This window comes from Lasioglossum baleicum, chromosome 12 (assembly GCF_051020765.1).
Source record: "Lasioglossum baleicum chromosome 12, iyLasBale1, whole genome shotgun sequence".
Classification (NCBI taxonomy): Eukaryota; Metazoa; Arthropoda; class Insecta; order Hymenoptera; family Halictidae; genus Lasioglossum; species Lasioglossum baleicum.
Genome location: NC_134940.1, coordinates 6,605,491 through 6,632,997, shown reverse-complemented (window position 1 = coordinate 6,632,997; position 27,507 = coordinate 6,605,491). Strand labels below are relative to the sequence as shown.

General features: G+C 36.3%; 4 protein-coding genes across 10 annotated transcripts in view; 1 reads left to right on the top strand and 3 right to left on the bottom strand.

Moving 5' to 3' along the window:
* LOC143214100 (RYamide receptor) overlaps window positions 1–27,507 on the top strand; it is a 104,068-nt gene that overhangs the window by 39,363 nt on the left and 37,198 nt on the right. The window lies entirely within an intron of this gene.
* Window positions 548–6,158, bottom strand: LOC143214104 (lipase member H-A-like). Of its 2 annotated transcripts, XM_076434745.1 has the most exons (7): window positions 5,836–6,157; window positions 5,218–5,305; window positions 4,366–4,505; window positions 3,932–4,174; window positions 3,064–3,252; window positions 2,340–2,505; window positions 552–1,377 (listed from the first exon to the last, which is right to left on the bottom strand). In XM_076434745.1, the coding sequence occupies exons 1-7, from the start codon at window positions 5,888–5,890 to the stop codon at window positions 1,266–1,268; spliced, it is 993 nt and encodes a 330-aa protein (XP_076290860.1). In that variant the 5' UTR covers window positions 5,891–6,157; the 3' UTR covers window positions 552–1,265. The 2 variants fall into 2 exon arrangements, with proteins under 2 accessions (XP_076290861.1, XP_076290860.1); XM_076434746.1 differs by lacking the exon at window positions 5,218–5,305 and having other exon boundaries at window positions 548–1,377; window positions 5,836–6,158.
* Window positions 15,154–19,801, bottom strand: LOC143214109 (inactive pancreatic lipase-related protein 1-like). Its single transcript, XM_076434754.1, has 8 exons — window positions 19,740–19,801; window positions 18,840–19,028; window positions 17,022–17,073; window positions 16,806–16,945; window positions 16,466–16,711; window positions 16,165–16,368; window positions 15,799–15,958; window positions 15,154–15,406 (listed from the first exon to the last, which is right to left on the bottom strand). Exons 2-8 carry the CDS (start codon window positions 18,892–18,894, stop codon window positions 15,340–15,342), a joined length of 924 nt encoding a protein of 307 aa, XP_076290869.1. The 5' UTR covers window positions 18,895–19,028; window positions 19,740–19,801; the 3' UTR covers window positions 15,154–15,339.
* LOC143214121 (uncharacterized) lies at window positions 20,284–27,248 on the bottom strand. The gene is made up of 9 exons (XM_076434769.1): window positions 27,165–27,248; window positions 25,717–25,768; window positions 25,501–25,640; window positions 25,117–25,362; window positions 24,798–25,001; window positions 24,432–24,591; window positions 20,983–21,251; window positions 20,592–20,789; window positions 20,284–20,519 (listed from the first exon to the last, which is right to left on the bottom strand). The coding sequence occupies exons 1-9, from the start codon at window positions 27,217–27,219 to the stop codon at window positions 20,308–20,310; spliced, it is 1,536 nt and encodes a 511-aa protein (XP_076290884.1). The 5' UTR covers window positions 27,220–27,248; the 3' UTR covers window positions 20,284–20,307.

The window sequence follows — 27,507 nt, the reverse complement described above, 5'->3', positions numbered from 1 at the left end:
CGATTTTTTCATCGACATATTGGATTCAGATTTTTTATTTCGGTAATATTGAAATTGCAAACCTGCTTCCGTTAGAAATTATCGAATTCTTTATTCAATAATTGTGCACATAAATTCAATTCGATCTAATATACCGAATAATACAAAAAAGAGCGCTATTAATTCTCGGTATAAGTGTTACATTCGGTGTAATTTGTTACGCAAGTTTGCGACACGGGCATTGTTATCTTCAACTGTCACTTTTGCATGAAGTAAAATATACAATGTCGCGCTGAAACGAGTTTTGTACTGTTCCATAAATTATAGTATTGTAACGTGCTATGGCTTCCTTTTGGGAGTGCCTGTAACTGAAGTTTGAGAACCGACGAGCGGCTGCCTGTTCTCGAGGTGGATATCGTGATATCGCAGTGGAGAACCAAAACCGTGGTGTTCATTGAGCGTAGACGCAGGTTCCAAGCTAAATCTACTTTATTAATATTAAATATGTACAGGGTGTCCAAGACCACCCGTCCAGGAATGTTAACTTCCTAGATAAGTATATTCGGTAAAAATGTTTGGAATAAAAGTTGCAGGGATTAATGGAGGACATATGTCCATGACCTTGTAATTGACCTTCGGATCCATTTTCAAGGTTATTTGGAGGTCAGTATGCATTTGTTAAGCTTCCGTCGGGCGCAATATCTGGACCGCCGAGTTCGGGCGCAATGTGCTTGCGCAAACTCAACTTAATTAAGTTGATTTATACAACTGCTGTTAGGGAAATAGTGCACTTGGTGAGGTCTACACGCGTAGGACCGCCCTTTTGGACCCTCCCCAAGGGTAGGGGTGACTGTTTTCGAGGTAGCTAAGAGGTACCTAAATGATCGCGCTGTGCCTCTCATTGTCAGATCGGTTGCGCCCGACGGAAGGTTAAAAAAGCTTCGGAAAGAGTTCGAAATTTCACGTTCAGATATGTACTTATGTCCTAGATTAAAATAACTGCCAGAGGCCATTCAGAGGTCGAATCACTGTTTGGTGGTAAATAAAAGATGACAGTAAATACTGGCATCATGATTGGTCGAGGTTTCTGATTCATAAACTTGTCTCCGAAGTTAAGCTTGTTCTCCATTTCCAAGGTCGTTTGCTTGCTTTAATCACTTTGGTAAATGGAAAATAACATACAATCTTAGTTTCTTCTAATTTTTCCACTACTTGAAATTTCCCTCACCCTCAAGTTTTATTTAGTTCGTACATTGACTAACAGAATGGAGCAAAATTATTGCTTGTCAAATAAATCCGAAATAGGTATCCTGTTGAAGTGATTTATCGTAGAATGTTCCTTGTAATCCTCTCCCGTAAGGCTTCTGTGGGTTGGTTTGGAGGTAAAATCGACCCGTACTGAAAAAAAAGGATGAAAATATAAATATTTTCGTCTCCCTCTTCTTCAAATTACAAGTGCATAAAGAGCATGTTGTTCATTCTTTCCCGAAGGAAGCACTAGAGTGTGAGATGGTTCTTAAATCTTTGGAATCCCTCCGCTGCGTGTAATATACGTGTAGAATGTCCAGCAACAGGTGGGCGAAAGTGTGAGAGGTAATTTTCTATGACGATGTCAAAGAAAAACAGAGTCGAAAATAGTCGACGAGTCCCGCTTTTTCACTAAGAAAAGGCTGAAAATAGCATGTTTAATCTGTTGACATGTGTAGCTACGTGGATAACAATGCAAGCCACTCGCAAGAGTTCTCAATAGTTACTCATTGAAGTGTCAAGCACAGGCTTACTTTGAAATTGACATCGACCTTGCAAACATTACGACATTGCGAATTTCAACGGGCAGGTAAGTTTAATACTGCGCAGAAATTTCTCTGTAAATTTATAAATAGTCTTAGCGGGTCCACGTGCTACTTGTTCAGAAAGGATTACGTCTGATTAGATGCATTTTTAATTGTTAATACTGAAACGCTCGAAGCTAAAATCGCACTGTTGGTGACTTCGAAAATTAATCAATTTTCCCTCACCTGTTGCTGATCGCTGTGCACACTAGCACGGTGCAAATTAACGGTAGACTCATCAACATATCTGAACTGGTAGAATTAATTGTAATTAGACTGCGGATCTTTATCCAAAATAAAAATGATTTGCATTGATTGTGGGAAGCAGGAATAACATAAAATTGATTTCATCCCTTAACAACTTTGTTACATTAGAAACTACGTTACAACATTCTGGATTTTTAAAAATCTTTTATTGTTTTACTGTTCACGCAAACAAATTCTTCATAAATACATAAAGATCCGTAGTCTAATTATAATTAATAATATAATAAAAATACTTTAACAATCAGAGAAGGTTATACTAACACGTGGCATGGTGCATTTTCCCCCATTGGAATCACAACATTCCGGTCACAGTTTCCAGCCTTAAAATCATACCAACTATTGCATTTCACACTGAGAAAAAGTTCTGGGCGTATCAAAGCTTGTTGGATAAATATTGCAGACATATTATGGCTGCATACCTGCTCGTCTGAAATAGTTACATACATAGTATTAGCATAATGCAGGAGAAGCTGTGACTACAATTTCCACGAGAACGAAAATCGATTTATTCTGATTTTATTAATTGTGCTCATAATTATGATAGTGGTCGAATAAAATTGGAAAAAATGAGTTTTCCTTTAAATATCTGGAAACAAGAAATATATGAGTGATATATTTCTTAGATATACGAGTATATTTCTGGACTGCGGATCTTTATGCCAAATAAAAATTGCCTGCATCGATTGCAAGAAATACAAACCAAATTCGATGTTATTTCTTTCCTTAATGATTTTAATAGAGGAGAAATCATACATCGACATGTTCAATTTTTAAAATATTCCAACAATTTTTAATCTCACCTGCTCAAGTTTGCTATAAATGCATAAAGATCTGCAGTCTATGATATGACTCGGATCATTTTCAGAATTATGTGGACACATAATATGACTTAAACAGAGAAACAACAGGCTGATGCGTATTTGAAAGTTGAAGTATGACACCGTAGAGTAAATCGAAGTGGATTGATAAAGAAATTAAAATCCACCTGGGGTCGGAGGGTTCGGACAACCAGGTTGCACCGCGTATCCACTGTTCGGATAATAGTCTTGATGGCCACAGGGCAGCAGTGTACCACGATATCCCATTTCAGAATGAACGCATTTCACGCATTTCGCGTCAGCTGCATTTATCGTAGTCTCGGGGAACCCGAAATAAAGTCCTGCTGGATCCATTGCTAGAAGAAATGAACGAATGATCGATCACGAGCTAAACAAATGACATGTTAACCACCCTTCAGTGAACTATGTCACTTCAAATTAATTTATGAACAATTCTAAACAATTCTTGAAGAAGCCTCGGAATTTAATGAAAAGCTGTGACACGATCGAAATTTTAAATTGCAACGATTTGATCTACTTTGGCTGAAACATTATACTGTAATTCAGATGCTACAAGCTTGTTATTCACAACTATAGTCACTTCAGATTAATTTATGAACAATTCTAGAGAATTCTACTTGAAGAAGCCTCGGAATGTAATGAAAAGCTGTGGCAGGATCGAAATTCTAAATTGCAACTGTTCGATCTACTTTGGTTGAAACATTATACTGTAATTCAGATGCTACATGCTTGTTATTCACAACTATAATCACTTCAGATTAATTTATGAACAATTCTAGAGAATTCTACTTGAAGAAGCCTCGGAATTTAATGAAAAGCTGTGGCAGGATCGAAATTCTAAATTGCAACGATTTTAACTACTTCGGCTGAAACGTTATACTGTAATTCAGATGCTACATGCTTGTTATTCACAACTACATATAGTCACTTCGGATTAATTTATGAACAACTCTATAAACGCGTTGTCCTGCAATTAGTTGATGTAATGGAAGGGCTAATTAACATTCCACATACCTAGTATTTCTGAAACTTTAAAGGTCATACTGCGTCCAATGCAGCCAGCGATTTGGCTACCCAAAGAATGTCCACTGAGCATAAATTTGTGCTTGTTCATCCCAGCGGATGCCATCCTCTCTACAGCGTAACTCATAACCTTTCCTACAGCATTGACCAGCGCAACCGAAGTCGCGTAAAACTCGTACGTTACATATCTGTAATCCGCTGCAATGACATTGTAGCTGTAACCATCGAGATAAGCTGTAACAAATTGGAAAATAGGAATTCGGCTGGAATCAAATGTGAATTTGTACAGTATTAAACATTAAGTAGATTTTGTCGAGAGATTGCAAATGGTCAATCAATTCGTTAAGAAGGGGCCACGAATGAATTTGTACAGATAGTAAATACATGAACTTTTAATATTATTCGAATATTCGATAAATACGTGCCATGTATAATGTCCGCAACAAATTTTAGATCTGGTGTATTGTCATAACCATGGCAATGCATCACCGTCTTCTCAGTCAAGTTCATACGTGGTAGAAGCTGCGTAGCATTAACAATGCTAACTTCCGTGTACGTGTAGTCTCTATAAAGAAATATCGATTCTGTTGCATGATCTTGTACGAAAACAGTAGCAGCTTATAAATAGACTGCGGATCTCTGTGCAAAATAAAAATGTTCTTCATCGATTACAAGATTCTGTAGCGAAATAAAAATTAATTACTTCCTCTCACAGTAACGTGTTGATACTCTTACAAGGGAAGGACTCCAAGTGGCCGACTTCGATTTTGATAATTTTTTGTGAGCTAATGGTATATGGATCCTTAATTATGTATGCAAAATATTAGGTGTAGTTACTCAATCGTTTTAGAGATATAAACCATTAAAGTTTCATACCTGTGAATCACGCAACCTGCAATCCCCGCAATCCCCCAAATACACCTAATTTTTCTCATACATAATTAGGGATCCATATACCATCATCTCAGAAAAAATTATCAAAATCGAAGTCGGACACTTGGGGTTCCTCCCTTGTTAGATTCTTTTAATGTTTCTACTGTTTCAAATTGCAGCTGTTTGTTTTCGTCATAAATGCGTAAAATCCGTACTCTACTTATAAAATAGTATCATTGCAGGTAATATGGTAATTTGAAACGGAACATTGTGAAAAATCAGATGTCCGATATTACCAACCTTACCCTATCCTCGAGAAATGTCACATTATCGAATTACATAACAGACGTTTCTGACGTCAGATTCGTTGCATTACTTGCATATATTGAAGTATGAATAATCACCTATAGTAAAGACGTAGCTTAATGGTGGCCAGAGGCCATTCCAAATTTTCAAGTGTGGTCCAGAAGTCAGAAAAATCTGCATTTATAGCTGTGAACGAAACAAATAAGTATTGGAACTGGAATCATTATTCTTGATATATCCGACCGATTCTGGGAATTTCGTAGCACTTGTGAGATCTAAAGATTTCGATTTTTCAAGGTGTAAAAACATCCTTTAAATAGAGATAAGTGTCGCCCAACTTTCTTTTGTGTCTTTCAAATAATAATAATAAATATAAATAATGGTTACAATAAAAATTAAGCGATGCTTTATGCTTGATTAGATACTGCTGTCAAATCAACGAGATTTGATTGTTCAAATCAAAATTCACTTGGTACTAGTTTGTCACTGTACATTACATTTTTGTGATAAATAACTTCTTTGTAACACAACACAGATTTTTATGGTTTTATGCAGAGTCCTACAGAGGTAACACAGAAAAGACTAGTAGAATAAACATGGTTAGTCATGGCTAAACAACGTCACAAAGAGACAGGCTATTAAAAATAATCCTAATGAAAGACTCCGACGTTGACAGTATTAACCTAGATTTTGTTTAAACAAATCAAGGTACTTACATGACAGAAAGCAACAGCAGCAGACCGCAAGTGCTAAGTACCGATTGCCGGTCATTTTGAGCGTAACAGTAAAATCCAACTGTTTCAGCTACAAGCTTGTTCAGACAGCATGGTTTAATTTGGTAAATTATGCACATTATTTATTGTGTCAGCATTATCTATCAACGAGCGTTGCATATTTACACTTTGTATACTAACCACGTGTTTTATCGTTTTAATGGAACGTTTTCAAGTTTAGAAGGACATAAGGAAGAAGGTAGAAAGTCTCGATACACCTGTCTGGGAATACCCCACGAAAGATAATGTGAGAATATATGACTTGAAACTCTACAAATATCATGCAATGACTAATGACTGTAAGCGCATGCTTCAATATTTAAATAAAATGGAATAAATGTCTGCGGTGATCTTTGTTAAAACGATGCCTCATAATATTTCCTGATAGCGATTCTGTTTTGAAGGTCTCTGCCTATACCTCGATGGACAAGGTCGCCGCTCGATAATCAAGGCAGCAGACCTTTGTTAGTATGAACACAGTCTGCATACGTACACCAAAAGACTGTATTAAAAATATTAACATTAGTATATCATGCAAAACAATTTTGTCACATATATTGGACTCGAAACTTTGTTGCCTGATCATAATTTACTGTTTCTACTTGTATTCATATATGTACATAGGTTTTGCGCTCAATCAATTTCACCGTTTTGCAAGTCGAATTCAACCTGTTGCAAATCAATTTCACTCATTAAGAGTATTTCAAATTAATTATTCATTTGCTTGAATTAAATTGTATTTAGACACACGTGAACGGGGAAACATAAGTCTCATTTTCATTTCGAAAGTATGGAATTTAAAGCATTATATGGAATTCATTTAGTGTTAATATCCTTCTCGATATATGTATACGCTCAGAAGTACACTCAGTAAAATAAGTCCCTCCGTGCACCCTTCAAAACAGAATAACTTTTTGATAAATATACCAAATGTGACCTGATGTTTTGTAAGCAATTAGAAGGACTGGTTTACTGAATGATGTGCAAAAAATATTTTCTAAAAATTATTACTGCCATCCAATTTTTAGTAAAAATGGCTAATAGTACTCGTGCTACAGAGTAACTTTTACTCTAATTTAATTGTCTAAAAGTTTTAGATTTTTTATCAAGTATTTTCAATTTTGAAACATTGTAGTTTTTGCATTTAGAAATTTACTGTGCCCCACCTGTGAATAAAACGATGTATATTCGTGTAACATTTCGAACGTCCACTTTGTAGCAATTTTTTCTAATACTTTCCAATTTGTTTCAATAATTGAGAGTGAAGAATAACGTTTAACAACGTTATGTAAGAGAGCACGCCTTTGTCAGATGAAAATTGTAAAATAAAACTGGAACAAACATTTGATTTACTTTCATATGGACAGCCTTTAAAATCAATGATATTGCAATTCGATGTATCCGGATACATTGTTTCATTAATTTGTTTAATTGCTTCAAAGTGTAACATGCCAGCATAATAACGTTTCTTGGTTGACGCTCTGCTTGTTGCAATTTTCCAAGTAATTCGAGCGTTAATTTCTTCAAACATATCGTCCCCAAAAGGAAACTTTGCTTAATTACAATCTTACAAATTAGGTTGAACTGTAATTGAAGCTCTCGTCGCTGCAATGCCGAGTTCTACATGCATTTATTATAAATGCTACTAAATAAACATAAACAAGATGCGAAAAACAGAGATTTCATATCATTCAGAATGAAAACATTAAATTGTAGAAGTCTAACGTTTTGTTAATTATCATTTCGAAATGGTGGATGATTATTTCTTACGGGAACTTATTGGTTTCACAAATAAATCACAAAATACTTGCAAAAGCGGTTCAAAACATTTTATTCATTTCGTTATGTTATTTCGCTAGGTTAAACTTTGAAACTTTTGTTGTTACCAGGGAAATCGTGCAGCTGAATATTTCGAAATATTAGTGCATATTTGCGAGTGTTTCGTTGTAGGTTAATCCGGCCTGTCCCAAGCCGAAAGGACTCTGATAGTTTGTCTGGAGGTAAAACTTGCCCGTGCTAAAAATGAAACAGATTTTTGTCAACAAGTGTAAACGTCGAAAATGAAATACAAACATTCATATACATGTACATTAACGAGCATGACTGATTCAACACACTTTAAATCAAAATAACTTTTTTATGAATGGACCGAACGACTTCAATTTCTCTGTAAGGCTAGAAGAATTAGTTTAGTAGATGACGTCTAAAAAATATTTTGGATAAATACATTTGGTCGGAATTGCGAAAAAAAAGAGTACAAATTGATTTTTACTACCTTTGTAGCTGGGCCAATAACGAAAATTTAAAAGATATGTGTTGGTCAACTCGTATAAATGATATACGCTCTGGACTCTAGAAATTTCATTGAAATTTTACGATCAAAACCGGTAAAAAGTCCGAAAATCTTGAAAAATTGCAATTTTTACCACTTTTGATCGTTTATAGCTCCTAAACAAGTTAACCAATTTCAATGAAATTTTCAGATCGTATATCATTTATACGAGTCGACCAAACACATCTTTTAAATTTTCGTTATCGGGCTCAGCTAAAAAAGTCATTTACTAAACTAATTCTTCTGGCCTTACAGAGAAATTGAAGTCGTTTGGTCCATTCATAAAAAAGTTATTCTGATTTAAAGTGTGTTGAATCAGTTATGCTGCTTACTGTACATACGTTAACTTTAAATGAAAAAGATAAAGCTGGACCTACACGCTGCATGGTGCATCTAGCCCCATCGAGACTATATTAGTCGTGTCGCACGTTCCAGCCTTAAAATAGTCCCAGCTGTTGCATTTTATAGCCAGGTAAGAATTCGGATATTTTGCTGTTTCTCCGCCGAAATGCTCGCCTCTAAAATGACTGCACGTTTGCATAGGATCTGTTAACATAATAATTCCGCATTAAATTTTCATTTCTCGATACTAACATCTGAAAACTTTAAATTTAGTGTTCTAAGCATAAACAAAGGTGTCGGCTACACTAGCAAATATCTATTTTGCATTAAACTGAAGTGCGAGTAACTAAAGGTTAATAGCAATTGACGAGAACAGTTCTAAGAATGGTCCGAGGATTAAACAGAATTCAATTGTAATTACGAAGCAAAATCTCTAGAGAGACTCTACATTCAAGACCCGAAAAATAATGAGAAGGTCTCAAGAGGGTAGTGTGACGACATAGACTGTTTCACTGTTTCCAACAGTGACAAATTAAATTTTTCGGCACAAGTGATCAATATGTAAGTTGATTAATCTGTAAGATGTTGTATTCGTCGTACCTGTGGTACTAAAAATCGGGCAGCCCGGATGAAATCTTACTCCACTGTTCGGATAATATTCTTGATGTCCGCATGCGGTCTCGGTTCCATAGTAACCACTATCGGTGTGTATGCACTTGACACAAGCCGCGTCAGAGGCGGACAGCGATAGCAGCGAAGAATTATCGTAAAGAGGTCCTGCAGGATCCATGCCTGCACAAATTTTATTTATTAAAAAGCACATCGATGTGTAATTTTCAGTTTCTTGAAATTATTGTAGGAAGGAAGAAATTCCTGAGTGGCTCTTGTGTCCACTGATAATTGTGTAATTAACTAATTAGCCGTCGCTGTGCCGCGCGCATACGTACCCACTATTTGTGGCACTACGAAGGACGCATTGCGAGCAATCTCACCCGCAATTTGAGCACCCAAAGAAAATCCAGTGAGCATCAACAAACTTTTATTCATCCCAGCCAACACCATGTCTTCTATAGCTTTAAGTAAAACTCCCGCTATTGCACTTGCCAGTGCAACTGCATTCGAGTAGGTATTGTACGTCACGTACCTATAATCGGCTAATATTACGTTGTGATTTGTACCTTCGAGATAATCTGCAACAAAATTGCATTACGCTGGACGTACACTCTGTATACTGGAAGGTAAACTTGTCGAAACGTCAGTTCCTCGTGGATTTTCGTGAAATTGAAATATGTTATAAATAGACTGCGGATTTTATGCATTCATGATAAAAGTGGCCACGCACAATTTAAAGCAGTGGCCATATTAAAAATTAAAAAATTTTATAAAAAACAATTAAACCGACTTCGAAAAAACGCACTAAAAAAATGTACTAGAAAGTAAATGTACTAGTGAAAACATTATTTCGCCAAGACTCATTTTGAAGATTACTTAAAGGACATAAAATGACATTTTTTGAAAAAATGTTTTAGACAAAAGTTTTTCGTTTTTTCGCATAGAATCCGAATCCGTAATAAAAAATACCATGTTCCATTTGAAAAATGTAACTTCCGGTCTCAATCACCTATTTCCGGCCGAAGCCGGAAGTTAAAAATATCACCAGTTGATAGAACGCATCTGATTTATAAAAGAAACACTTTGAATTTTTGAAAATAATCTATTTTCTAGATTATAAATGGGTGGTACGGGTGGTCTGGGACACCCTGTATATTAAAAAGATTTAAGGACATCGGTGTACAATATTAGTTTCAGTTTAATAAGATGATGAAATGATGACAAAATTTTTTACTTGGCACCTGCGCCTTGCAAATAACGCAAACATTTTTTATTTTGCATAAAAATTCGCAGTCTAGATATGAATCTCGACATTCCGATCTACTTTTTCCTATAGTGTATTACCTAGTGGAATATGGTGTGTATCATGCGAAAATGAAGTGAATCTCGAAATGATAAAACATTTAATTGGACATCGCACCTCACGCGTCCTAAAACTTGAAGTTTCCAATTTTCTACCCGTCATGACTCGCTCTCCGGCAATTTTATTGAAAGTTTTGCACAATGAAAAGAACACATTCCACGGGATTTTCCAGGAACAAAGTGAAATTTTCTAAAATACTCGGAACATTTTCGTCGGAGAGAACGAGATAATGTATTAAATCCTTGAATAGCGAGAAAAATGAACAATAGACAGGGTGGTTCTTTCGAGTAAGATTTCGAGTAATGATGATCGAGTAAGAATAATCATCTTTAGTCTGACTCACTTGTACTTAACACAACCATGTCCTTATCATCTGGTGTTTGCGTATATCCATGACAATGGAACAATGTCTTGTTCAACACAGCCAGGAACGGTACAATTTTCGATGCATTTTCAGCGGCGAACTCTTTATAAGAGAGGTCCCTGATAACAATAATTTCATTGTTGTAAGTCTTTGATAAGCACAGGTGTTCTTCATTATGAAGGATGACAGTTAACAATTTACGACGTCGACAGACAAACCGCACTTGTCCATTTACGTATCATAGTACCCTTCACGATGACAGTCGAAGTATCGTTAATCGATAATTTAATAAAGAAGTGGCTAGTTAAAAAGTTAAATTTACTGTTGTGAATAAATTTAATAATGCAAATTTGTTTTTGGTCATCGATGTTACTCTTACAGTATTACAGTAGTACAACAATTGCAGTAGTGTAATTAGTGAACAATTTAAAATGACTACGTACATACTATTAAATCGAGGGAAATATAAATATTAATTAATTACTTGCTGTAAAGGCGTAGCTTGATAGTGCTGAGAGGCCATTCGTATGCTGTTGTATCTGTGGACCAAGATGTAGTTACTATTAGTGTGATGCAGAGCTTAAACAACTGTTGATACAGATTTTAAGAAAGTTATCGAATTTTCATCTCATGGCAGAAACTTTATAATTTTAGCAAATGTAGAATAAAAAGCCGGAGTTACTTATTACGGAGTCGTTGGCTGAGTGCTCCGTGCAAAATTGGCACCTGTGGCCAGGTACTTTTCATTGAAGACGTAAAAAGTTATGATCAATCGTTGGGTGCACAGGTGGAAAAACTCAGCTACCCGTTAATTTATTTTATCATGTATTTTTTATATCATGTATCATTGTAAAAATTTAATCACTACCGAAAGGACAATGTAACATCTTTCCCGTATAATCAATAATTCATAATCTACCAGATGAAAGCCGTTCAATATTTAAATTGAAATTGTTTTTATACGCTGCTCATTGCGTGTCAAATAAAGACTTTCAACGGAGCATTTCAGAACATTTAAAATTTCAACTCAATTTCCACCATATCGGGAAAACGTCGCTGTTGCAACCATTCAGTACACAAACGTTCGTACTTTGTTAATTTTTATTGTAGAATCGAGACCGGATCGACAATGATGTTTGACATGTTCAAATTAAAAGTTGTAAATGCCATTTTAATCTATTGAAATCGCTGAAGCAAAAACGAGTTTTCCATTTGATTTCGTAGAATTCTTCATAAAAGTATTTATTATATTCGCGTGCTGCTCGGTGTATAGATTATAAACTATTACAATTTCTCCAAATATTTTTCGCGAGTGACGTAGACAATTATAAATATTATTGCATAGAAATTCCCAGTCTACTTACGTGCTAGAAAGCAACAGGCTGTAACAGCAAGGACCAAGACGCGAGAGTTGGTCATTTTGGTGGTGATAGAGCAAGTTGAGCAGTTTAACTTCTGATCTACAAAGTGACAGAGGTAAATGCATACATATAGGTACCAATTCGGTTTATATATGCAGTTGCACGCGCAGATGGATTATCTATTGCCTTTCGTATTCTCTCTACACACGCACACACTTTGACATGTTGACACTTCAAATATTCTGCACATGCAGAACATTATAATTTCCACTGTATACGCGACTTATCCCAGTCTACATAATAAATTTATAATCATAAGACAGTGGCTTTTAGGCTGAGCACCTAACTTAGGATTGTATGGGGTCTCTATTTCATCTTGATTCGCCACGATTCAAATTTATCACTCAAATTCAATTTAATAAAAGTTATTTCTATGAAATTTAAACTCCAATATGACAAATTAACTTATTATCCCGATTAACAGAACTAATCCACATACAACCGAAGATATTACAGAAGGGAGAACATAGTCAAAGCCAATTCATTGTTTGCACGAGTTGTTAGCGGAACACAAAGATCTGAAGCCCATCAAAAGCTAGTAAAGCACTTGGCCAAGGATAACAGGGACATAGTAACGTTAACTATGGATATTATCCTCCGAATTATATCCGCTTGACAAACCGTGCTTATCCGGGGCTACCTCCACACATTTGCTACAAAGGCTTTTGCTTTAGAAGCGAGACAATATTATTTTACGTGTCCAAATTAAGAAATAGAATGTAGAGTATGTGTTAGTCGAGCTAACGATTCTGAGAGATAAGCAGTATGAATGCTCATATACGGTAAGTTACTTTGAAACAGTCCGCCTACATTTCATCCACATGTCGTTGCTTCGCCAATATTTGCTAGCAAATAGAAACAATTTATGATACGTGACATATGCTGCAGTGTGGAAACGCATAACGAGACGGCTTTAATCGTGCCACCAAATGCCATCACTCGCTACGTAATGCATTTTAAACGATCCATTTTCTGAATTTCATATTTGTGCGATCAACGCGGATAATTGGATTCGGACATAATGTTGGGGCAAACTTAAACAAGCTATTAGTCCGATATCTAAACTATCTGAAAATTTTAAATCTCTTTGCTGTCTGCTTTAAGAAAATTGATTGAAATGTTCATGGGTTTTATATGTACACCATGTACTTGCTCTTTGTAGGTGCATTATCAAAGTGATTCCTTTTTTCCTTTGTAGACACACCTTCGACGGCCGTGTTCTTTATTCTTCTTTAGAGCGATCTGATAAACAGATCCTGGAATCAATCTCAGCTTCCACGATGAGTACTATACGATGAAATATAATAAAAAACAACTTTCATACACACACACCTGGGGTGAATCAATTTAACATTCAATGTTAAGGGGGTAGACTCGTTTTCAGGATTGCAAGGGTGCGCGATGCGCCTTCTCATTTCTCGATAATGCAAAGTTGGTGTTCTTCAGTAGTCAAAAGAGCCAGATAAAAGATTGATCTAGGCCGCGATCGCTCTCAAAAGTCCTATTTTTCGATTGCGAGGCCTAATTTGCATTATTCGGAAGCATGTAGCTGTCGCAGCTTCATGAAAGTAGCTACATACGCAGCTGTATGCTTCCGAAAGATGCAAATTACGATCTTCACCGATCCAGAGCTGCAGCATCACGACATATAATTTTGAAACACCCTGCACAATCGTTGAATTCACACTCTTCCCGCTCAAGATGCACGAAGTTCTGAATGTGCAGGTACTTAACATGCTAAAATATAATACAAGTCATCGCTAAATGTTTGCTGGACACGTCTGATTGCGATATTCTTCTCGATTCAGGGAATATAGCTAACGGCAAGATTTTTCAAGTTACAGTAAAAAGCAGAGGAATCCGCGTAAATTGAATATCTTGAGCATGCCAGTCACGTATCACAGACTGATAATTGCGCTCACGGTTCCCGAAGGATGTTTCTTCTTCATCTCCACATGCATACAGACTCATGCAGATTTGCGTGATAAAAGAAATTAGTAAAGATAAATTTACCACTACTGTTTTCAACGATCAACAGTTTTTACTGTTCTCTGTTCTGAATTTTGCATTTCCATACCAGCTGGCGAATATTGTACAGTTGGATCCCTTTTTACATCATTGTTTTAGGATGAGGGAAAGGAAGATTTATAATTTGTACTGATTTTTAATAAGAGATTGTGTTCTCTCACAAGATACATCGCACTTCATTGTTCATGTCGCCGATAAAGCTTTATGTATTGTACGGATTTAGAAGAGTACATACTAAGGATAATGGCGGTTTTCCAGTGGTTACGCAATATTAGCCATAACACTCGGACCCTCGCGGCGGAAGAAAGAAAATCAACCGTAAAAGGAGTATCGTGAAGGATGCTTTACAATCTAGTAGCACTCGTTCCAAATAAATTTGAGTGAGATGAAAGCAATCCAGATAAGAGTGATAAAACCGAGGAAGAAAGTAATAGTCTGCGAAATTGAGCATAAATTCCGATTTCAATCGGTCCTCCCTTTCACGTTGAACAGAATTCAAAGCAACGGAAGTAATAAACTATCATTTTTATACGTTTACACTAAACGATAGCTTGCAAAACTGTGCAAAAGAAAATGTTTTTTTGTAACAAATGAATATATTTGCGAAGACACCATGCATAACAAATTCCATAATGAATATTCATTACTCTTCTGTGTACCCTCTGTCCCTCCATCTTGTATAAATATATTGTGCATTTATGCACAATATTTATGGAACAAACGAATTATAATATTACCCTGAACACAAATATGAAAAAAGAGGTTAACAAGTTTTGGGTGGAAATAAAAATTTGAATATATTAAATCGCCGATTAAATCGGTTGAAATATGTCACATTTTATATTTGCATGGTGGTGTTGAATGATCCTACACGATTTATAGTGTGTTCACACTTTTGCTGTCACTTTATTGTTTGAAATACATATCGTAAATTCATACACATATTTTCGAAAAATTCCGTAGATCTTTAATGTGATCTAGATCGCTATATTCCTTTCATTCCTTCGGCAAATGGGCTTTGTGAATTTGTATGCAGGTAGAACTTACCCCTCCTGCAAATCAAAATGATCGTGTACAGGATGTCTCATTGAAAATGAACCATTTACATTTTGTCATTAATATCGTCAACTTGAACGATAAACAAACTGCTGTAACTGTTTTTCTCCAGCAATTCTTTTACAGAAATCTACTTAATGAACACTAAACCTGTCAACACTGATCGAAATGACCGGTTCTAGGTTTCTTATTTTACAATTAGAAAAATAATAAAACTGATATCATAAGAAACGATTGCATAAATATCTTTAGCAGTGCACGTATTACAATAGGAGCCTCACAAAGTCTAAATAAAATCAATCTTGTCATTTTTATAAGGGAACATGTACCACTTACTCTTAAGGCTCGGTAGGTTTAGTGTGTTAAATGTAAATAATATTATACTAACGCAGAAGTTGGTGTCGCGTATCCCATGGGGACAACGTTCGCTCGATTACATTCCCCGATATCGAACTGCAAACTATTAGCACATTGGATAGCCATGAAACCATACGGATTCAGAACGGATTCCGCATAATACCTCCACGATCTGTGATGATTACAATATTCTGAAATGGATAAATATCATAAATAACAACGATCCAATATAACAGGATGGTTTAAATTCCAGTCCCCACGATTTCTGAGCCACTACCGATAGTCTGAGAAATAAATGTTTTGAACGGGAATCGGTCAGCTTAGAAATTGTTGAATTTCTCTTATTTTTGAACCGTTGGAAAATACGGAACCACGAATATTGATGAAATGGACGAACCTTCATTTTCTTTCGTTTTTTCGAAAGGAAGAACAGGACAGCCAGGCTGCGGTCTGTGGCCGCCATTGGGAAGAAAATCTGCGTCAGCGCTGTTGTACATTTGACCGAGGACGCCTTTGTCAGTGTGTATCATGTCGACAAACTGAGCGTCGCCGGATTTTAAGTATCTTCCCGTGTAGAACATGGGACCAGCAGAATCCAAACCTGTGAGAAAATATTTGGACACAGTTGGAAATCTAGAAGCAATTTGCTGAATTGTCTGTACTAGAATTGTATCGTTGTACAATTCCTCGCAACATACCTGTTATCCTAGAAATATTACAATTTATATGAATTCCTACATGACCAGCCACTTGAGCACCCAACGAGTGTCCGACTATGTGAACTTTATTACAATCTAATCCATGCGCTACCAATTGATCCAGAGCATTAGCAATAGCAGCACCGACAGCATTAACATGAATCGCATCGGCGATGTAATTTATGTTGTCTGCGACTTTCCTGTAGTCGATGGCGATCACGTTACACTTGGTGACTTTAAGATAAGCTGCAACAAAGTCGACAGTGCAATTGAAATCGGCTTTTGCGATTTACATGCATGAACCTAATGTCTCTAATAATTTGTCAAATGAATGACTCACCGTCCACTATTATCGTGACACTTTCGGCATCAACAGATTCCCTGTACCCATGGATGTGAAGCATTGTACACTCGTCGAAATTCCATTCAGAACGCAATTGATCTACCTCATTTATGTTAACGTCGTTGTGCGACCCATCACTGAAAAGATATAAAATCTTGAAGAAACTCAAGATTATCACCAATATTTATGTATAACTCAGGCATAATAAATCACCTTTTATAATGGCGGAAGAAAAAGCTGTCCGTGTCCACTGCTCCAGAAACGCCTGCGAGCAGTACCAATTCTTTTTATTAAAAACACATTCTGTCATGAACGAATGCAGTCATCACATCATAGTTTATCTGATGAATTGCTGAGAATTGATACAATACCATGTAGGCTAAATTGTACAATGATTGGCACCCTAAGCCGAAATCGTAGTAAATATCTTTTCATCTTTTTTTGAAATGTTTAAACGAGCTTGACTTGCTTATTATTCTCAGCTGATAGAGATTTTTCAGCAAAATCAAACAGTTTTACGAGTCATAAGTCTTTTATTATAAAATATATTCAGTGAATAACAATCGTAAGACAAATAGTACAGTCATCGGCACAGTAAGAAGTAAACGTTAAACAGGCTATTTGTTTTATAATTAAACATATACGCACTTATTACGTCTGCAGTACAGTCCGAAATTAAGTTGTACAGTATTTTATCGATAAATGTCCCAAATGTCCGACTGACAAATGTCCCAGAATTATCCCCACTCCTACGGAATGTACCCTTTTAAGGAGCCAAGAAGCTCGAGAGATCTCGGTCGCCGAGAAGTATGACATCATGCGGCTCGGGTATATCATCGGTGAGACCACACTAATCCAATGACAAAACTTCTTTATTCTTCATTATTTTTTTATGGGATCTTGACCAACATATTCGTGGCATTTTTTTAATGAAAAAATGATACCAAATATTGCTGCTCCGAAAGTATAACAACGCAACTGTAAACTTTTGTGAAGTCGACTTTATTGTGTTGGCGGGCTCTCAAAAATACATTTATTTTCGTTATAACCCGCATGCTTATTTACCACAATGTCTATAGAAGAATTAAACCGAATCTATAGGCCATTCTATTAAGACAAATTGTAATTATTTTTTTTTAGCTTGTCCTGTAAAATTTCAATTTTTGCAGTTGTGTCATTATACTTCCGGAGCAGCGATATGATATAATACCGAGAATATTTATAACGAGTATAAGAATATTTACAAAGAAGAACAGCGTACGGGAAGTTCTTTGAACTGTGCCGGAGCGCTGCGACTCTCCGCGCGACTTTCTTTCCCATACGATGTCCTTTTTTGCGTCGAAACTTTCATCGTTCATTACACAAGTAAATATAATTGGAATTATATCATATTTGGTATCAACGTCATTAGAAAAGTGCCACGCATATATGTTGGTCAAAGTCCCATCAATAAATAATGAAAAATAAAGAAGTTTTGTCATCGAATTAGTAGTTATGTTTACACTTCTCGACGAGCGAGGCCTCTCGATCTCCACTGTCCTTTTCTACATTCGGCAAAAATCAAGGAATAGTATCCCTGGCGGATAATTGTCCCTGAGCAGACCCGTGTTGGGGACAATTATCGATAAAATACTGTAAAACGATAAAGTATATTTACTCGTAAGGAAAATTTTAATAAAGCACTATTTACACTGCGCTGTGGTCATCCGTCGGTCTTACTGTATGTACCAGCATTGTTAACAATCACACGTGGAACTCTGTTATGAAAACTTACAACGTTGCTTTAAAATATAAATAGAAAGCAATATAAAATGATTTTCTATATCAGGAATTCTTAATATTTCCCGTTTAAATCAAAAGTGCCAATAACTACTGCAGTGCCAGCAATAGTACAGTTTACCCTATGCATAACTAGAAGTGACCGTTTTACAATGCTTGATAAAAATAACGAGAATGCATTTATTTAGATTATCATTAACTGATATCGTAAGATATAAATTTAAAAGTAATTGAAATTTTCGAGAAACTTACGTCCCAGCGAAAGAGCGATCAGCCCCAGAACAAAACGTATGCGAAAGCTTCCCATGTTGCAAGAAAGTGAGCCAATTATGTTCGCACCTTTCTACGCAAGTTCTGCTACCTGTGGTCCTCGTCGTTGGTGTAATATAATCCCAGCGTATAATTTATGCAGTGTTTGATTGATGGAGCGCCGTGCTATCTCTGTTATACAACAATTGAACTTTTACATTCCCATAACGACAAAGCAAGAACCACGTATCGGTATTTTTGAAGGATATCTCTCTAAACCAGTGCTTCCCAAACTTTTTTACTCGCGGCGGCACTTTACAGCAAATGAAAAAATTGTGGCGCACCTATTACCTATTAAAAAAATACCTCATTCCATTAAAAAAAAATGAAGGTGACCTTCATATCTCCAAAAAAAATTACATAGAAACAAAATTCGACGTATCTGTAAAAACAACAAAGATATTTGGGGTGCCAATGTTAGGTGACTCACCCTGTATACATACATGCATATATTTTAGCAGCTAATTATTTTAATGATTTATATTGAGAATATTATTTCATATTTTACTCATTTTTCTTATAATTTCAATTATTTCGGGGCACGGTTTGGGAAGCACTGCTCTAAACTGTCTCCCATTTCTTATAAATGAGAACGTGTACTAATTGTGACACAAGATAAGATGATAAATCCAGCAAAAAAAGAAAAACCAGGAAACAGAAAATGTATATGTTGTAAGAAAATGTCACGTGTCGTTTTTTTCGAATATCTTACTAAACTGTCCCCCATTTTTTATAAATGAGAACGTGTACTGATTGTGACATAAGATAAGAGGATAAATACGAAAAAGAAAGAAAAACCAGGAAACGGAAAATGTATATATTGGATGAACTTTCTATGCTTACGCTTGTCCAAAAAACTGATGCGTGTGCGACTAGTTTACGTGATATTCTTCGCAACTGTATTGTAAATACTGAACGTTTAGTAGTCACAAAACAATACACGATAAAATTTGTCCATGAACATTTTAATGTGCTTCGAATAATGTAAGTTTTACTTAATAACTAGTTTGCTTAATGTTGTAGTTATTCGTTTATTTGCATAGTTACCTAATACTAATTGTGACATAACATAAGAGGATAAATACAAAAAAGAAAGAAAAACTAGGAAATTCTATATGATTATACGCTTGTCCAAAAAACTGATGCGTGTGCGACTAGTTAACGTGACGGTTTTTCTTCACAAATATATTGTAAATATTGCACACTTAATAGTCGATATTACACTATATTGTCTTTATTAAAAACACCAGACCACGAATATTTTAAAGTGCTTCAAATAATTTTATGTAAGTCTACTTAATAACTATTTTATTATTATTGCGCGTCCCTCGTAGTCCTCTTGCGAACGGGCTTTTCGAATTTGTGTGTAGATAGTAAACGCCCCTCCTGAAAATATAAATAATCATCTTCATCAATTCACCAAGTTTAAATGGCGAAGCCGTCGCATATAAAATAATACTAACGCGTTGATTGGTGTATCAGGTCCCATGGGGATGATATTCGAATAATTACACGAATTCGCCAGGAAATCAAAATCGTCAACACACTGGACGCCCAAAAATCCTTTCGGTTTTGTCACTGACTCCGCGTAAAACCGCCAGGATCTGTGATGACTGCAATAATCTGTAACACATCATCGTAAAGAATACATAATGTAACATATCATCGTCATAAATTACTTCTAAAAGTGTGTACCTTCATTCGAAAAAGGTACAGGAAAGTTAGGACAACCAGGTTGTATTCTCTGTCCATAATTGGGAAGGAAATCAACATCGCCAGAGTTGTACATTTGACCGAAACCCATCTTGTCAGTGTGTATAATGTCGACGAACTTAGCATCGCCGGATCTCAAAAATTTTCCGGGGTAAATTGGAGGACCAGATGGATCTAAACCTGTGAGTAAGTATTTTATCATGCTAAAAAATTCTCGCACACATGCTAAACTAGTCAACCCCTCAAGGATGATGTCTGAGGCATTGCCGGTCTTCCTCTCTCTGCTCTCATTTTAAGACTTGAAGCTTCTACTATAGTAATATACCTATCAAATTATTCAAATACTACTTGCAAAAATATTAGAATAAGATACCTGTTATCCTGGGGAGAGGGAAATTCATGTAGGCACCTATTTGACTGGCAACCGCGCCACCCAAGGAATATGCAACTACATGAACTTTAGTCTTATCCAAACCAATGCCTTCTAATTGATTGAAATATTTAGCTATTGCATGAGCAACCGGACAAACTAATGTTAGAACAACAATAGGATTGTTGGCTACAATTCTGCCATAATCGATTGCAACCACGTTTATGTCCGTTTTCAAAGAAGCTGCAAGAAACGTCATTGCCTGATAAGTGCTTAGTAAGTATTCAGAATTCATTTAAATGATAAAACTCGACGTCTCCATTACAAAGAGATTTTTAAATCCTGGATATTGTTCAAGCTTCCTCGATTTTTCGTGTGAAAAGTTTGACGTCAACTTTTTTACAAAACATTGTAATTAAAATAGATTTATAAATATACACGGAGATACGAATGCGTTGATAATAGATAAACTACGTATTTGTATGCACAGAATAAACATTATGCAAAATAAATGCAAGATAAGTTGTACGTATAAATAAAACGTCGTTTCTCCCTCTTGATGTCTACAATATCGTTCGTGTTCCGTCGCGTAGGAACCGTACACGCGGGTTTCCTTTGGATAGTATTTATGGTGCGTTCGTGAGTAAAAATCTTCTTCGAGGATTAAGCAAACTAAGGTCATTCGACGACCATTCTTTGATACATCTTTATAATGTACAGTTTCTAATTACCGACACCCGCCGTCGACCGAGTTCGGTATCGCCCCACTCCTCCTTCCCAGGGCCTCATTCAGAGCTACGGGAAGGAGGTCCTAATAGTCAAAAGTGTGCTGATTGGGAAATGCAACTTTCTGCAGGAACCAATCAGTGGATCTTATTTCCTCATCGAGAAACCCAACGTTGCGTTCGAGACATTCATCGTCGATTAAACCACTAAATACAGTTGAAATTATATCGTGTTTGGTATCATTTTGCATTAGAAAAATGCCACGCATATGTTGGTGAAAGTTCCATTAAAAAATAATGGAAAATAAAGAAGATAGAACTTTGGTGATGACGCACGGGCCTTCAAACTGTGCCGGCGACGGCGACACGCTTCGGCCACGCGATCCTATTTCATTCTGTCCTTCTCTATAGAAGATCGTCGATTGAAGTTTCGGCGCGGTTACCACGGTAGACGCAGTCATAAAAAAATAGCCTCTTTACGCTACTGAAGTCCGTTCAAAACACGGGTGTTGGGACTTCAATTGAAGAATTACTGTATTTCGTTGTCCAGCGATCACGGCACCCGACAAAACGGGATCGCATCAGTCGAGATCATTCGCGTACGGAATCGTATCAATCGAGATCTCTCGTGTGCGCTAGAGTCATAAACGCGAATCATCATTTCATCATCCACGCGCGTATAAGGCAGGACCTGCTAGATTAGCCTTACTGACGAGTCCCCTAGCTGGTCCGGGACAAAACGCTTTCATTAACGTCATTCATTTTCATTCGAGCTAACCGTTGTTTTTCGTGATCACTCGACCATTGAAACGGCTGCCCAATATTAATTTGGCGGGCAGTAAAGCGAGGGCATTCGCGAGCCGACGCGTCCGCGATTTAAAAGGGCTCAAGTCTTGCAACCTTGAGTGGAACAGACATCGCGCTCCACTCGCAAGTGTCCAACCGCGTCGCTACGAATCAGTTCGAGTTACAGTCTTTTAAAATTGATTTCAATCGTAAATTGCAAACTTATTTTAACCATTCTGTTGAATATGAACACGTTGCATACAAAATATCAAAATCGTGACTTACCGGTCACTACTGCGACTGGTGAAAAATCAATTTTTAGTATTGTTTTTCACAATTCCGTTTCTTAAAACTTATTTATTAGACGTCATTTACTAAACTAATTCTTCTAGCCTTACATAGAAATTGAAGTCGTTTGGTCCATTCATATAAAAGCTATTCTGATTTAAAGTGTGTGGAAGTCCCAGCGAAAGAGCGATCAGCCCCAGAACAAAACGTATACGAAAGCTTCCCATGTTGCAAGAAATTGAGCAAATTATGTTCGCACCTTTCTACGCAAGTTCTAACACTTGTGGTCCTCTCTCCTCTCGTCCATGGTATAATATACTCCATTCTATAATTTATGCACTGTATGATTAATTGGGTACCGTGCTATCTGTTATACAAGAGCTGGACTTTAATAACGACTAAGTAATGATAGGTATCGGTGTTTTTGCAGGATAACTCTCTAAACTGTCTCCCGTTTTTTTTATAAATGAAGATGACTGCTAATTATGACATAAGATAAGGGGATAAATACTAGGAAATACAAAATGTATATATTCAAGGAAAATATCACATGTTGTTTTTCTCGACGGATATCTTTGCGAACTGTGTCCCATTTTTTATAAATAAGAACATACACTAATTATGACATACGACAAGAAAATGTATATATTGAATGCACATGGCATGCTTACGCTTTTTCCAAAAATTCTAACAGTATGCGGTTAGTTAAAGTTAAAGTGACGTTTCTTCTTCAAAAATATATTCTAAATATTCATCATTTAATAGTCGATATTGTAATGTATTGTCTTTGCTAAAATGTCAGTGTACAATAAAAGTTTTTATTTTAAACGCTATGATGTGTGCAAGCCATTTTTGAAGGAGTTTTGTTATAATCAAGTCGCTACTCATTACTAGACAGCAGATTTTTTGGATCTCTTGGCAAAAACGTATTACGTGTAATTTAAAATAGTCAAAATATTAGAAGAATGTAGAAATACTGTTACATTATGCTCAACCAATTCACGTAGAGAATTTTTATTCTGACGCCTTAATTTGTTCACTTCATCTGAAGAAACAACGGTAGGAAACCTGTCTTTAATAATTGTTCAATTAATTAATTTTGCACACAGTTCACTTTATTGTTTCAAATACATATTGTAAATTCATACACATATTTTCGAAAAATTCCGTAGATCTTTAATGTGATCTAGATCACTATATTCCTTTCAATCCTTCGGCAAATGGGCTTTGTGAATTTGTATGCAGGTAGAACTTACCCCTCCTGCAAATCAAAATGATCGTGTACAGGATGTCTCATTGAAAATGAACCATTTACATTTTGTCATTAATATCGTCAACTTGAACGATAAACAAACTGCTGTAACTGTTTTTCTCTACCAATTCTTTTACAGAAATCTACTTAATGAACACTAAACCTATCAACACTGATCGAAATGACCGGTTCTAGGTTTTTTATTTTACAATTAGAAAAATAATAAAACTGATATCATAAGAAACGATTGCATAAATATCTTTAGCAGTGCACGTATTACAATAGGAGCCGCACAAGGTCTAAATAAAATCAATCTTGTCATTTTTATAAGGGAACATGTACCACTTACTCTTAAGGCTCGGTAGGTTTAGTGTGTTAAATGTAAATAATATTATACTAACGCAGAACTTGGTGTCGCGTATCCCATGGGGACAACGTTCGCTCGATTACATTCCCCGATATCGAACTCCAAACTGTTAGCACATTGGATAGCCATGAAACCATACGGATTCAGAACGGATTCCGCATAATACCTCCACGATCTCCGATGATTACAATATTCTGAAATGGATAAAAATCATAAATAACAACGATCCAATATAACAGGATGGTTTAAATTCCAGTCCCCATGATTTCTGAGACACTACCGATAGTCTGAGAAATAAATGGTTTGAACGGGAGTCGGTCAGCTTAGAAATTGTTGAATTTCTCTTATTTTTGAACCGTTGGAAAATACAGAACCACGAATATTGATGAAATGGACGAACCTTCATTTTCTTCCGTTTTTTCGAAAAGAAGAACAGGACAGCCAGGCTGCGGTCTGTGGCCGCCATTGGGAAGAAAATCTGCGTCAGCGCTGTTGTACAGTTGACCAAGGACTCCTTTGTCAGTGTGTATCATGTCGACAAATTGAGCGTCGCCGGATTTTAAGTATCTTCCCGTGTAGAACATGGGACCAGCAGCATCCAAACCTGTGAGAAAATATTTGGACAGATTTGAAAATCTAGAGGCGATTAGCTGAATTGCACTTACTACCTATGAACAAATTGAAACAATTGTATCGTTGTACAATTCCTCGCAACATACCTGTTATCCTAGAAATATTACAATTCATATGAATTCCTACATGACCAGCCACTTGAGCACCCAACGAGTGTCCGACTATGTGAACTTTATTACAATCCAATCCATGCGCTACCAATTGATCCAGAGCATTAGCAATAGCGGCACCGACAATATCAACATGAAGCGCATCGGCGATGTACTTATTGTTGTCTGCGACTTTCCTGTAGTCGATGGCGATCACGTTACACTTGGTGACTTTAAGATAAGCTGCAACAAAGTCGACAGTGCAATTGGAAACGGCTTTTGCGATTTAGATGCATGAACCTAATGTCTCTAATAAATTGTTAAATGAAGATCAGGCCATTCGATCGACGGTGGTAATATACGATTTACAGAATGACTCACCGTCCACTATTGTCGTGACACTTTCGGCATCAACAGATCCTGTGTACCCATGGATGTGAAGCATTGTACACTCGTCGAAATTCAATTCAGAACGCAATTGATCTACCTCATTTATGTTAACGTCGTTGTGCGACCCATCACTGAAAAGATATAAAACCTTGAAGAAACTCAAGATTATCAACAATATTTATGTATAACTCAGGCATAATGAATCACCTTTTATAATGGCGGAAGAAAAAGCTGTCCGTGTCCAGTGCTCCAGAAACGTCTGCGAGCAGTACCAATTCTTTTTATTAAAAACACATTTTGTCATGAACGAATGCAATCATCACATGATAGTTTATCTGATGAATTGCTTAGAATTGATACAATACCATGTAGGCTAAATTGTACAATGATTGGCACACTAAGCCGAAATCGTAGTAAATATCTTTTCATCTTTTTTTGAAATGTTTAAACGAGCTTGACTTGCTATTATTCTAAGCTGATAGAGATTTTTCAGCAAAATCAAACAGTTTTACGAGTCATAAGTCTTTTATTATAAAATATATTCAGTGAATAACAATCGTAAGACAAATAGTACAGTCATCGGCACAGTAAGAAGTAAACTTGCTGCTCCGGAAGTATAATGACGCAACTGAAAAATTTGGTGAAGTTGACTTTATTGTGTTGGCGGGCTCTCTAAAATGCATTTATTTCCGTTATAACCCGCATGCTTATATATATTTACATATATTATATATTATTATACATACATAATTATTCTTCTTTAGCTTGTCCTGTAAAATTTCAATTTTTGCAGTTGTGTCATTATACTTCCGGAGCAGCGATTTGATATAATACCGATAATATTTATAACGAATATAAGATTATTTACAAAGAAGAACAGCGTACGGGAAGTTCTTTGAACTGTGCCGGAGCGCTGCGACTCTCCGCGCGACTTTCTTTCCCATACGATGTCCTTTCTTGCGTCGAAACTTTCATCGTTCATTACGCAAGTAAATATAATTGGAATTATATCATATTTGGTATCAACGTCATTAGAAAAGTGCCACGCATATATGTTGGTCAAAGTCCCATCAATAAATAATGAAAAATAAAGAAGTTTTGTCATCGAATTAGTAGTTATGTTTACACTTCTCGACGAGCGAGGCCTCTCGATCTCCACTGTCCTTTTCTACGTTCGGCAAAAATCAAGGAATAGTATCCCTGGCGGATAATTGTCCCTGAGCAGACCCGTGTTGGGGACAATTATCGATAAAATACTGTAAAACGATAAAGTATATTTACTCGTAAGGAAAATTTTAATAAAGCACTATTTACACTGCGCTGTGGTCATCCGTCGGTCTTACTGTATGTACCAGCATTGTTAACAATCACATGTGGAACTCTGTTATGAAAACTTACAACGTTGCTTTAAAATATAAATAGAAAGCAATATAAAATGATTTTCTATATCAGGAATTCTTAATATTTCCCGTTTAAATCAAAAGTGCCAATAACTACTGCAGTGCCAGCAATAGTACAGTTTACCCTATGCATAACTAGAAGTGACCGTTTTACAATGCTTGATAAAAATAACGAGAATGCATTTATTTAGATTATCATTAACTGTTATCGTAAGATATAAATTTAAAAGTAATTGAAATTTTCGAGAAACTTACGTCCCAGCGAAAGAGCGATCAGCCCCAGAACAAAACGTATGCGAACGCTTCCCATATTGCAATTATGTTCGCACCTTTCTGCGCAAGTTCTGCTACCTGCGGTTCTCGTCGTTCGTGTAATATAACCCCAGCGAATAATTTATGCAGTGTTTGATTGATGGAGCGCCGTGCTATCTCTGTTATACAACAATTGAACTTTTACATTCCCATAACGACAGAGTAAGAACCACGTATCGGTATTTTTGAAGGATATCTCTCTAAACCAGTGCTTCCCAAACTTTTTTACTCGCGGCAGCACTTTACAGCAAATGAAAAAATTGCGGCGCACCTATTACCTATTAAA

What these genes read in the sequence shown, in the direction of transcription:
- LOC143214104 (XM_076434745.1), bottom strand. Translation starts at nt 5,890, where the DNA reads ATGACCGGCAATCGGTACTTAGCACTTGCGGTCTGCTGCTGTTGCTTT. An exon ending in CTGCTGTTGCTTTCTGTCAT is followed by an intron (nt 5,306 to 5,835) that starts GTAAGTACCTTG and finishes TTTCGTTCACAG; the next exon opens with CTATAAATGCAGATTTTTCT. An exon ending in GAAAATGCACCATGCCACGT is followed by an intron (nt 1,378 to 2,339) that starts GTTAGTATAACC and finishes CTTTTTTTTCAG; the next exon opens with TACGGGTCGATTTTACCTCC.
- LOC143214109 (XM_076434754.1), bottom strand. Translation starts at nt 18,894, where the DNA reads ATGGGAAGCTTTCGCATACGTTTTGTTCTGGGGCTGATCGCTCTTTCG. An exon ending in TTCTTCCGCCATTATAAAAG is followed by an intron (nt 16,946 to 17,021) that starts GTGATTTATTAT and finishes ATATCTTTTCAG; the next exon opens with TGATGGGTCGCACAACGACG. An exon ending in TGTCACGATAATAGTGGACG is followed by an intron (nt 16,712 to 16,805) that starts GTGAGTCATTCA and finishes ACTTTGTTGCAG; the next exon opens with CTTATCTTAAAGTCACCAAG.
- LOC143214121 (XM_076434769.1), bottom strand. Translation starts at nt 27,219, where the DNA reads ATGGGAAGCGTTCGCATACGTTTTGTTCTGGGGCTGATCGCTCTTTCG. An exon ending in GATCGCTCTTTCGCTGGGAC is followed by an intron (nt 25,769 to 27,164) that starts GTAAGTTTCTCG and finishes TACTGCTCGCAG; the next exon opens with ACGTTTCTGGAGCACTGGAC. An exon ending in AAAAACGGAAGAAAATGAAG is followed by an intron (nt 24,592 to 24,797) that starts GTTCGTCCATTT and finishes TATCCATTTCAG; the next exon opens with AATATTGTAATCATCGGAGA.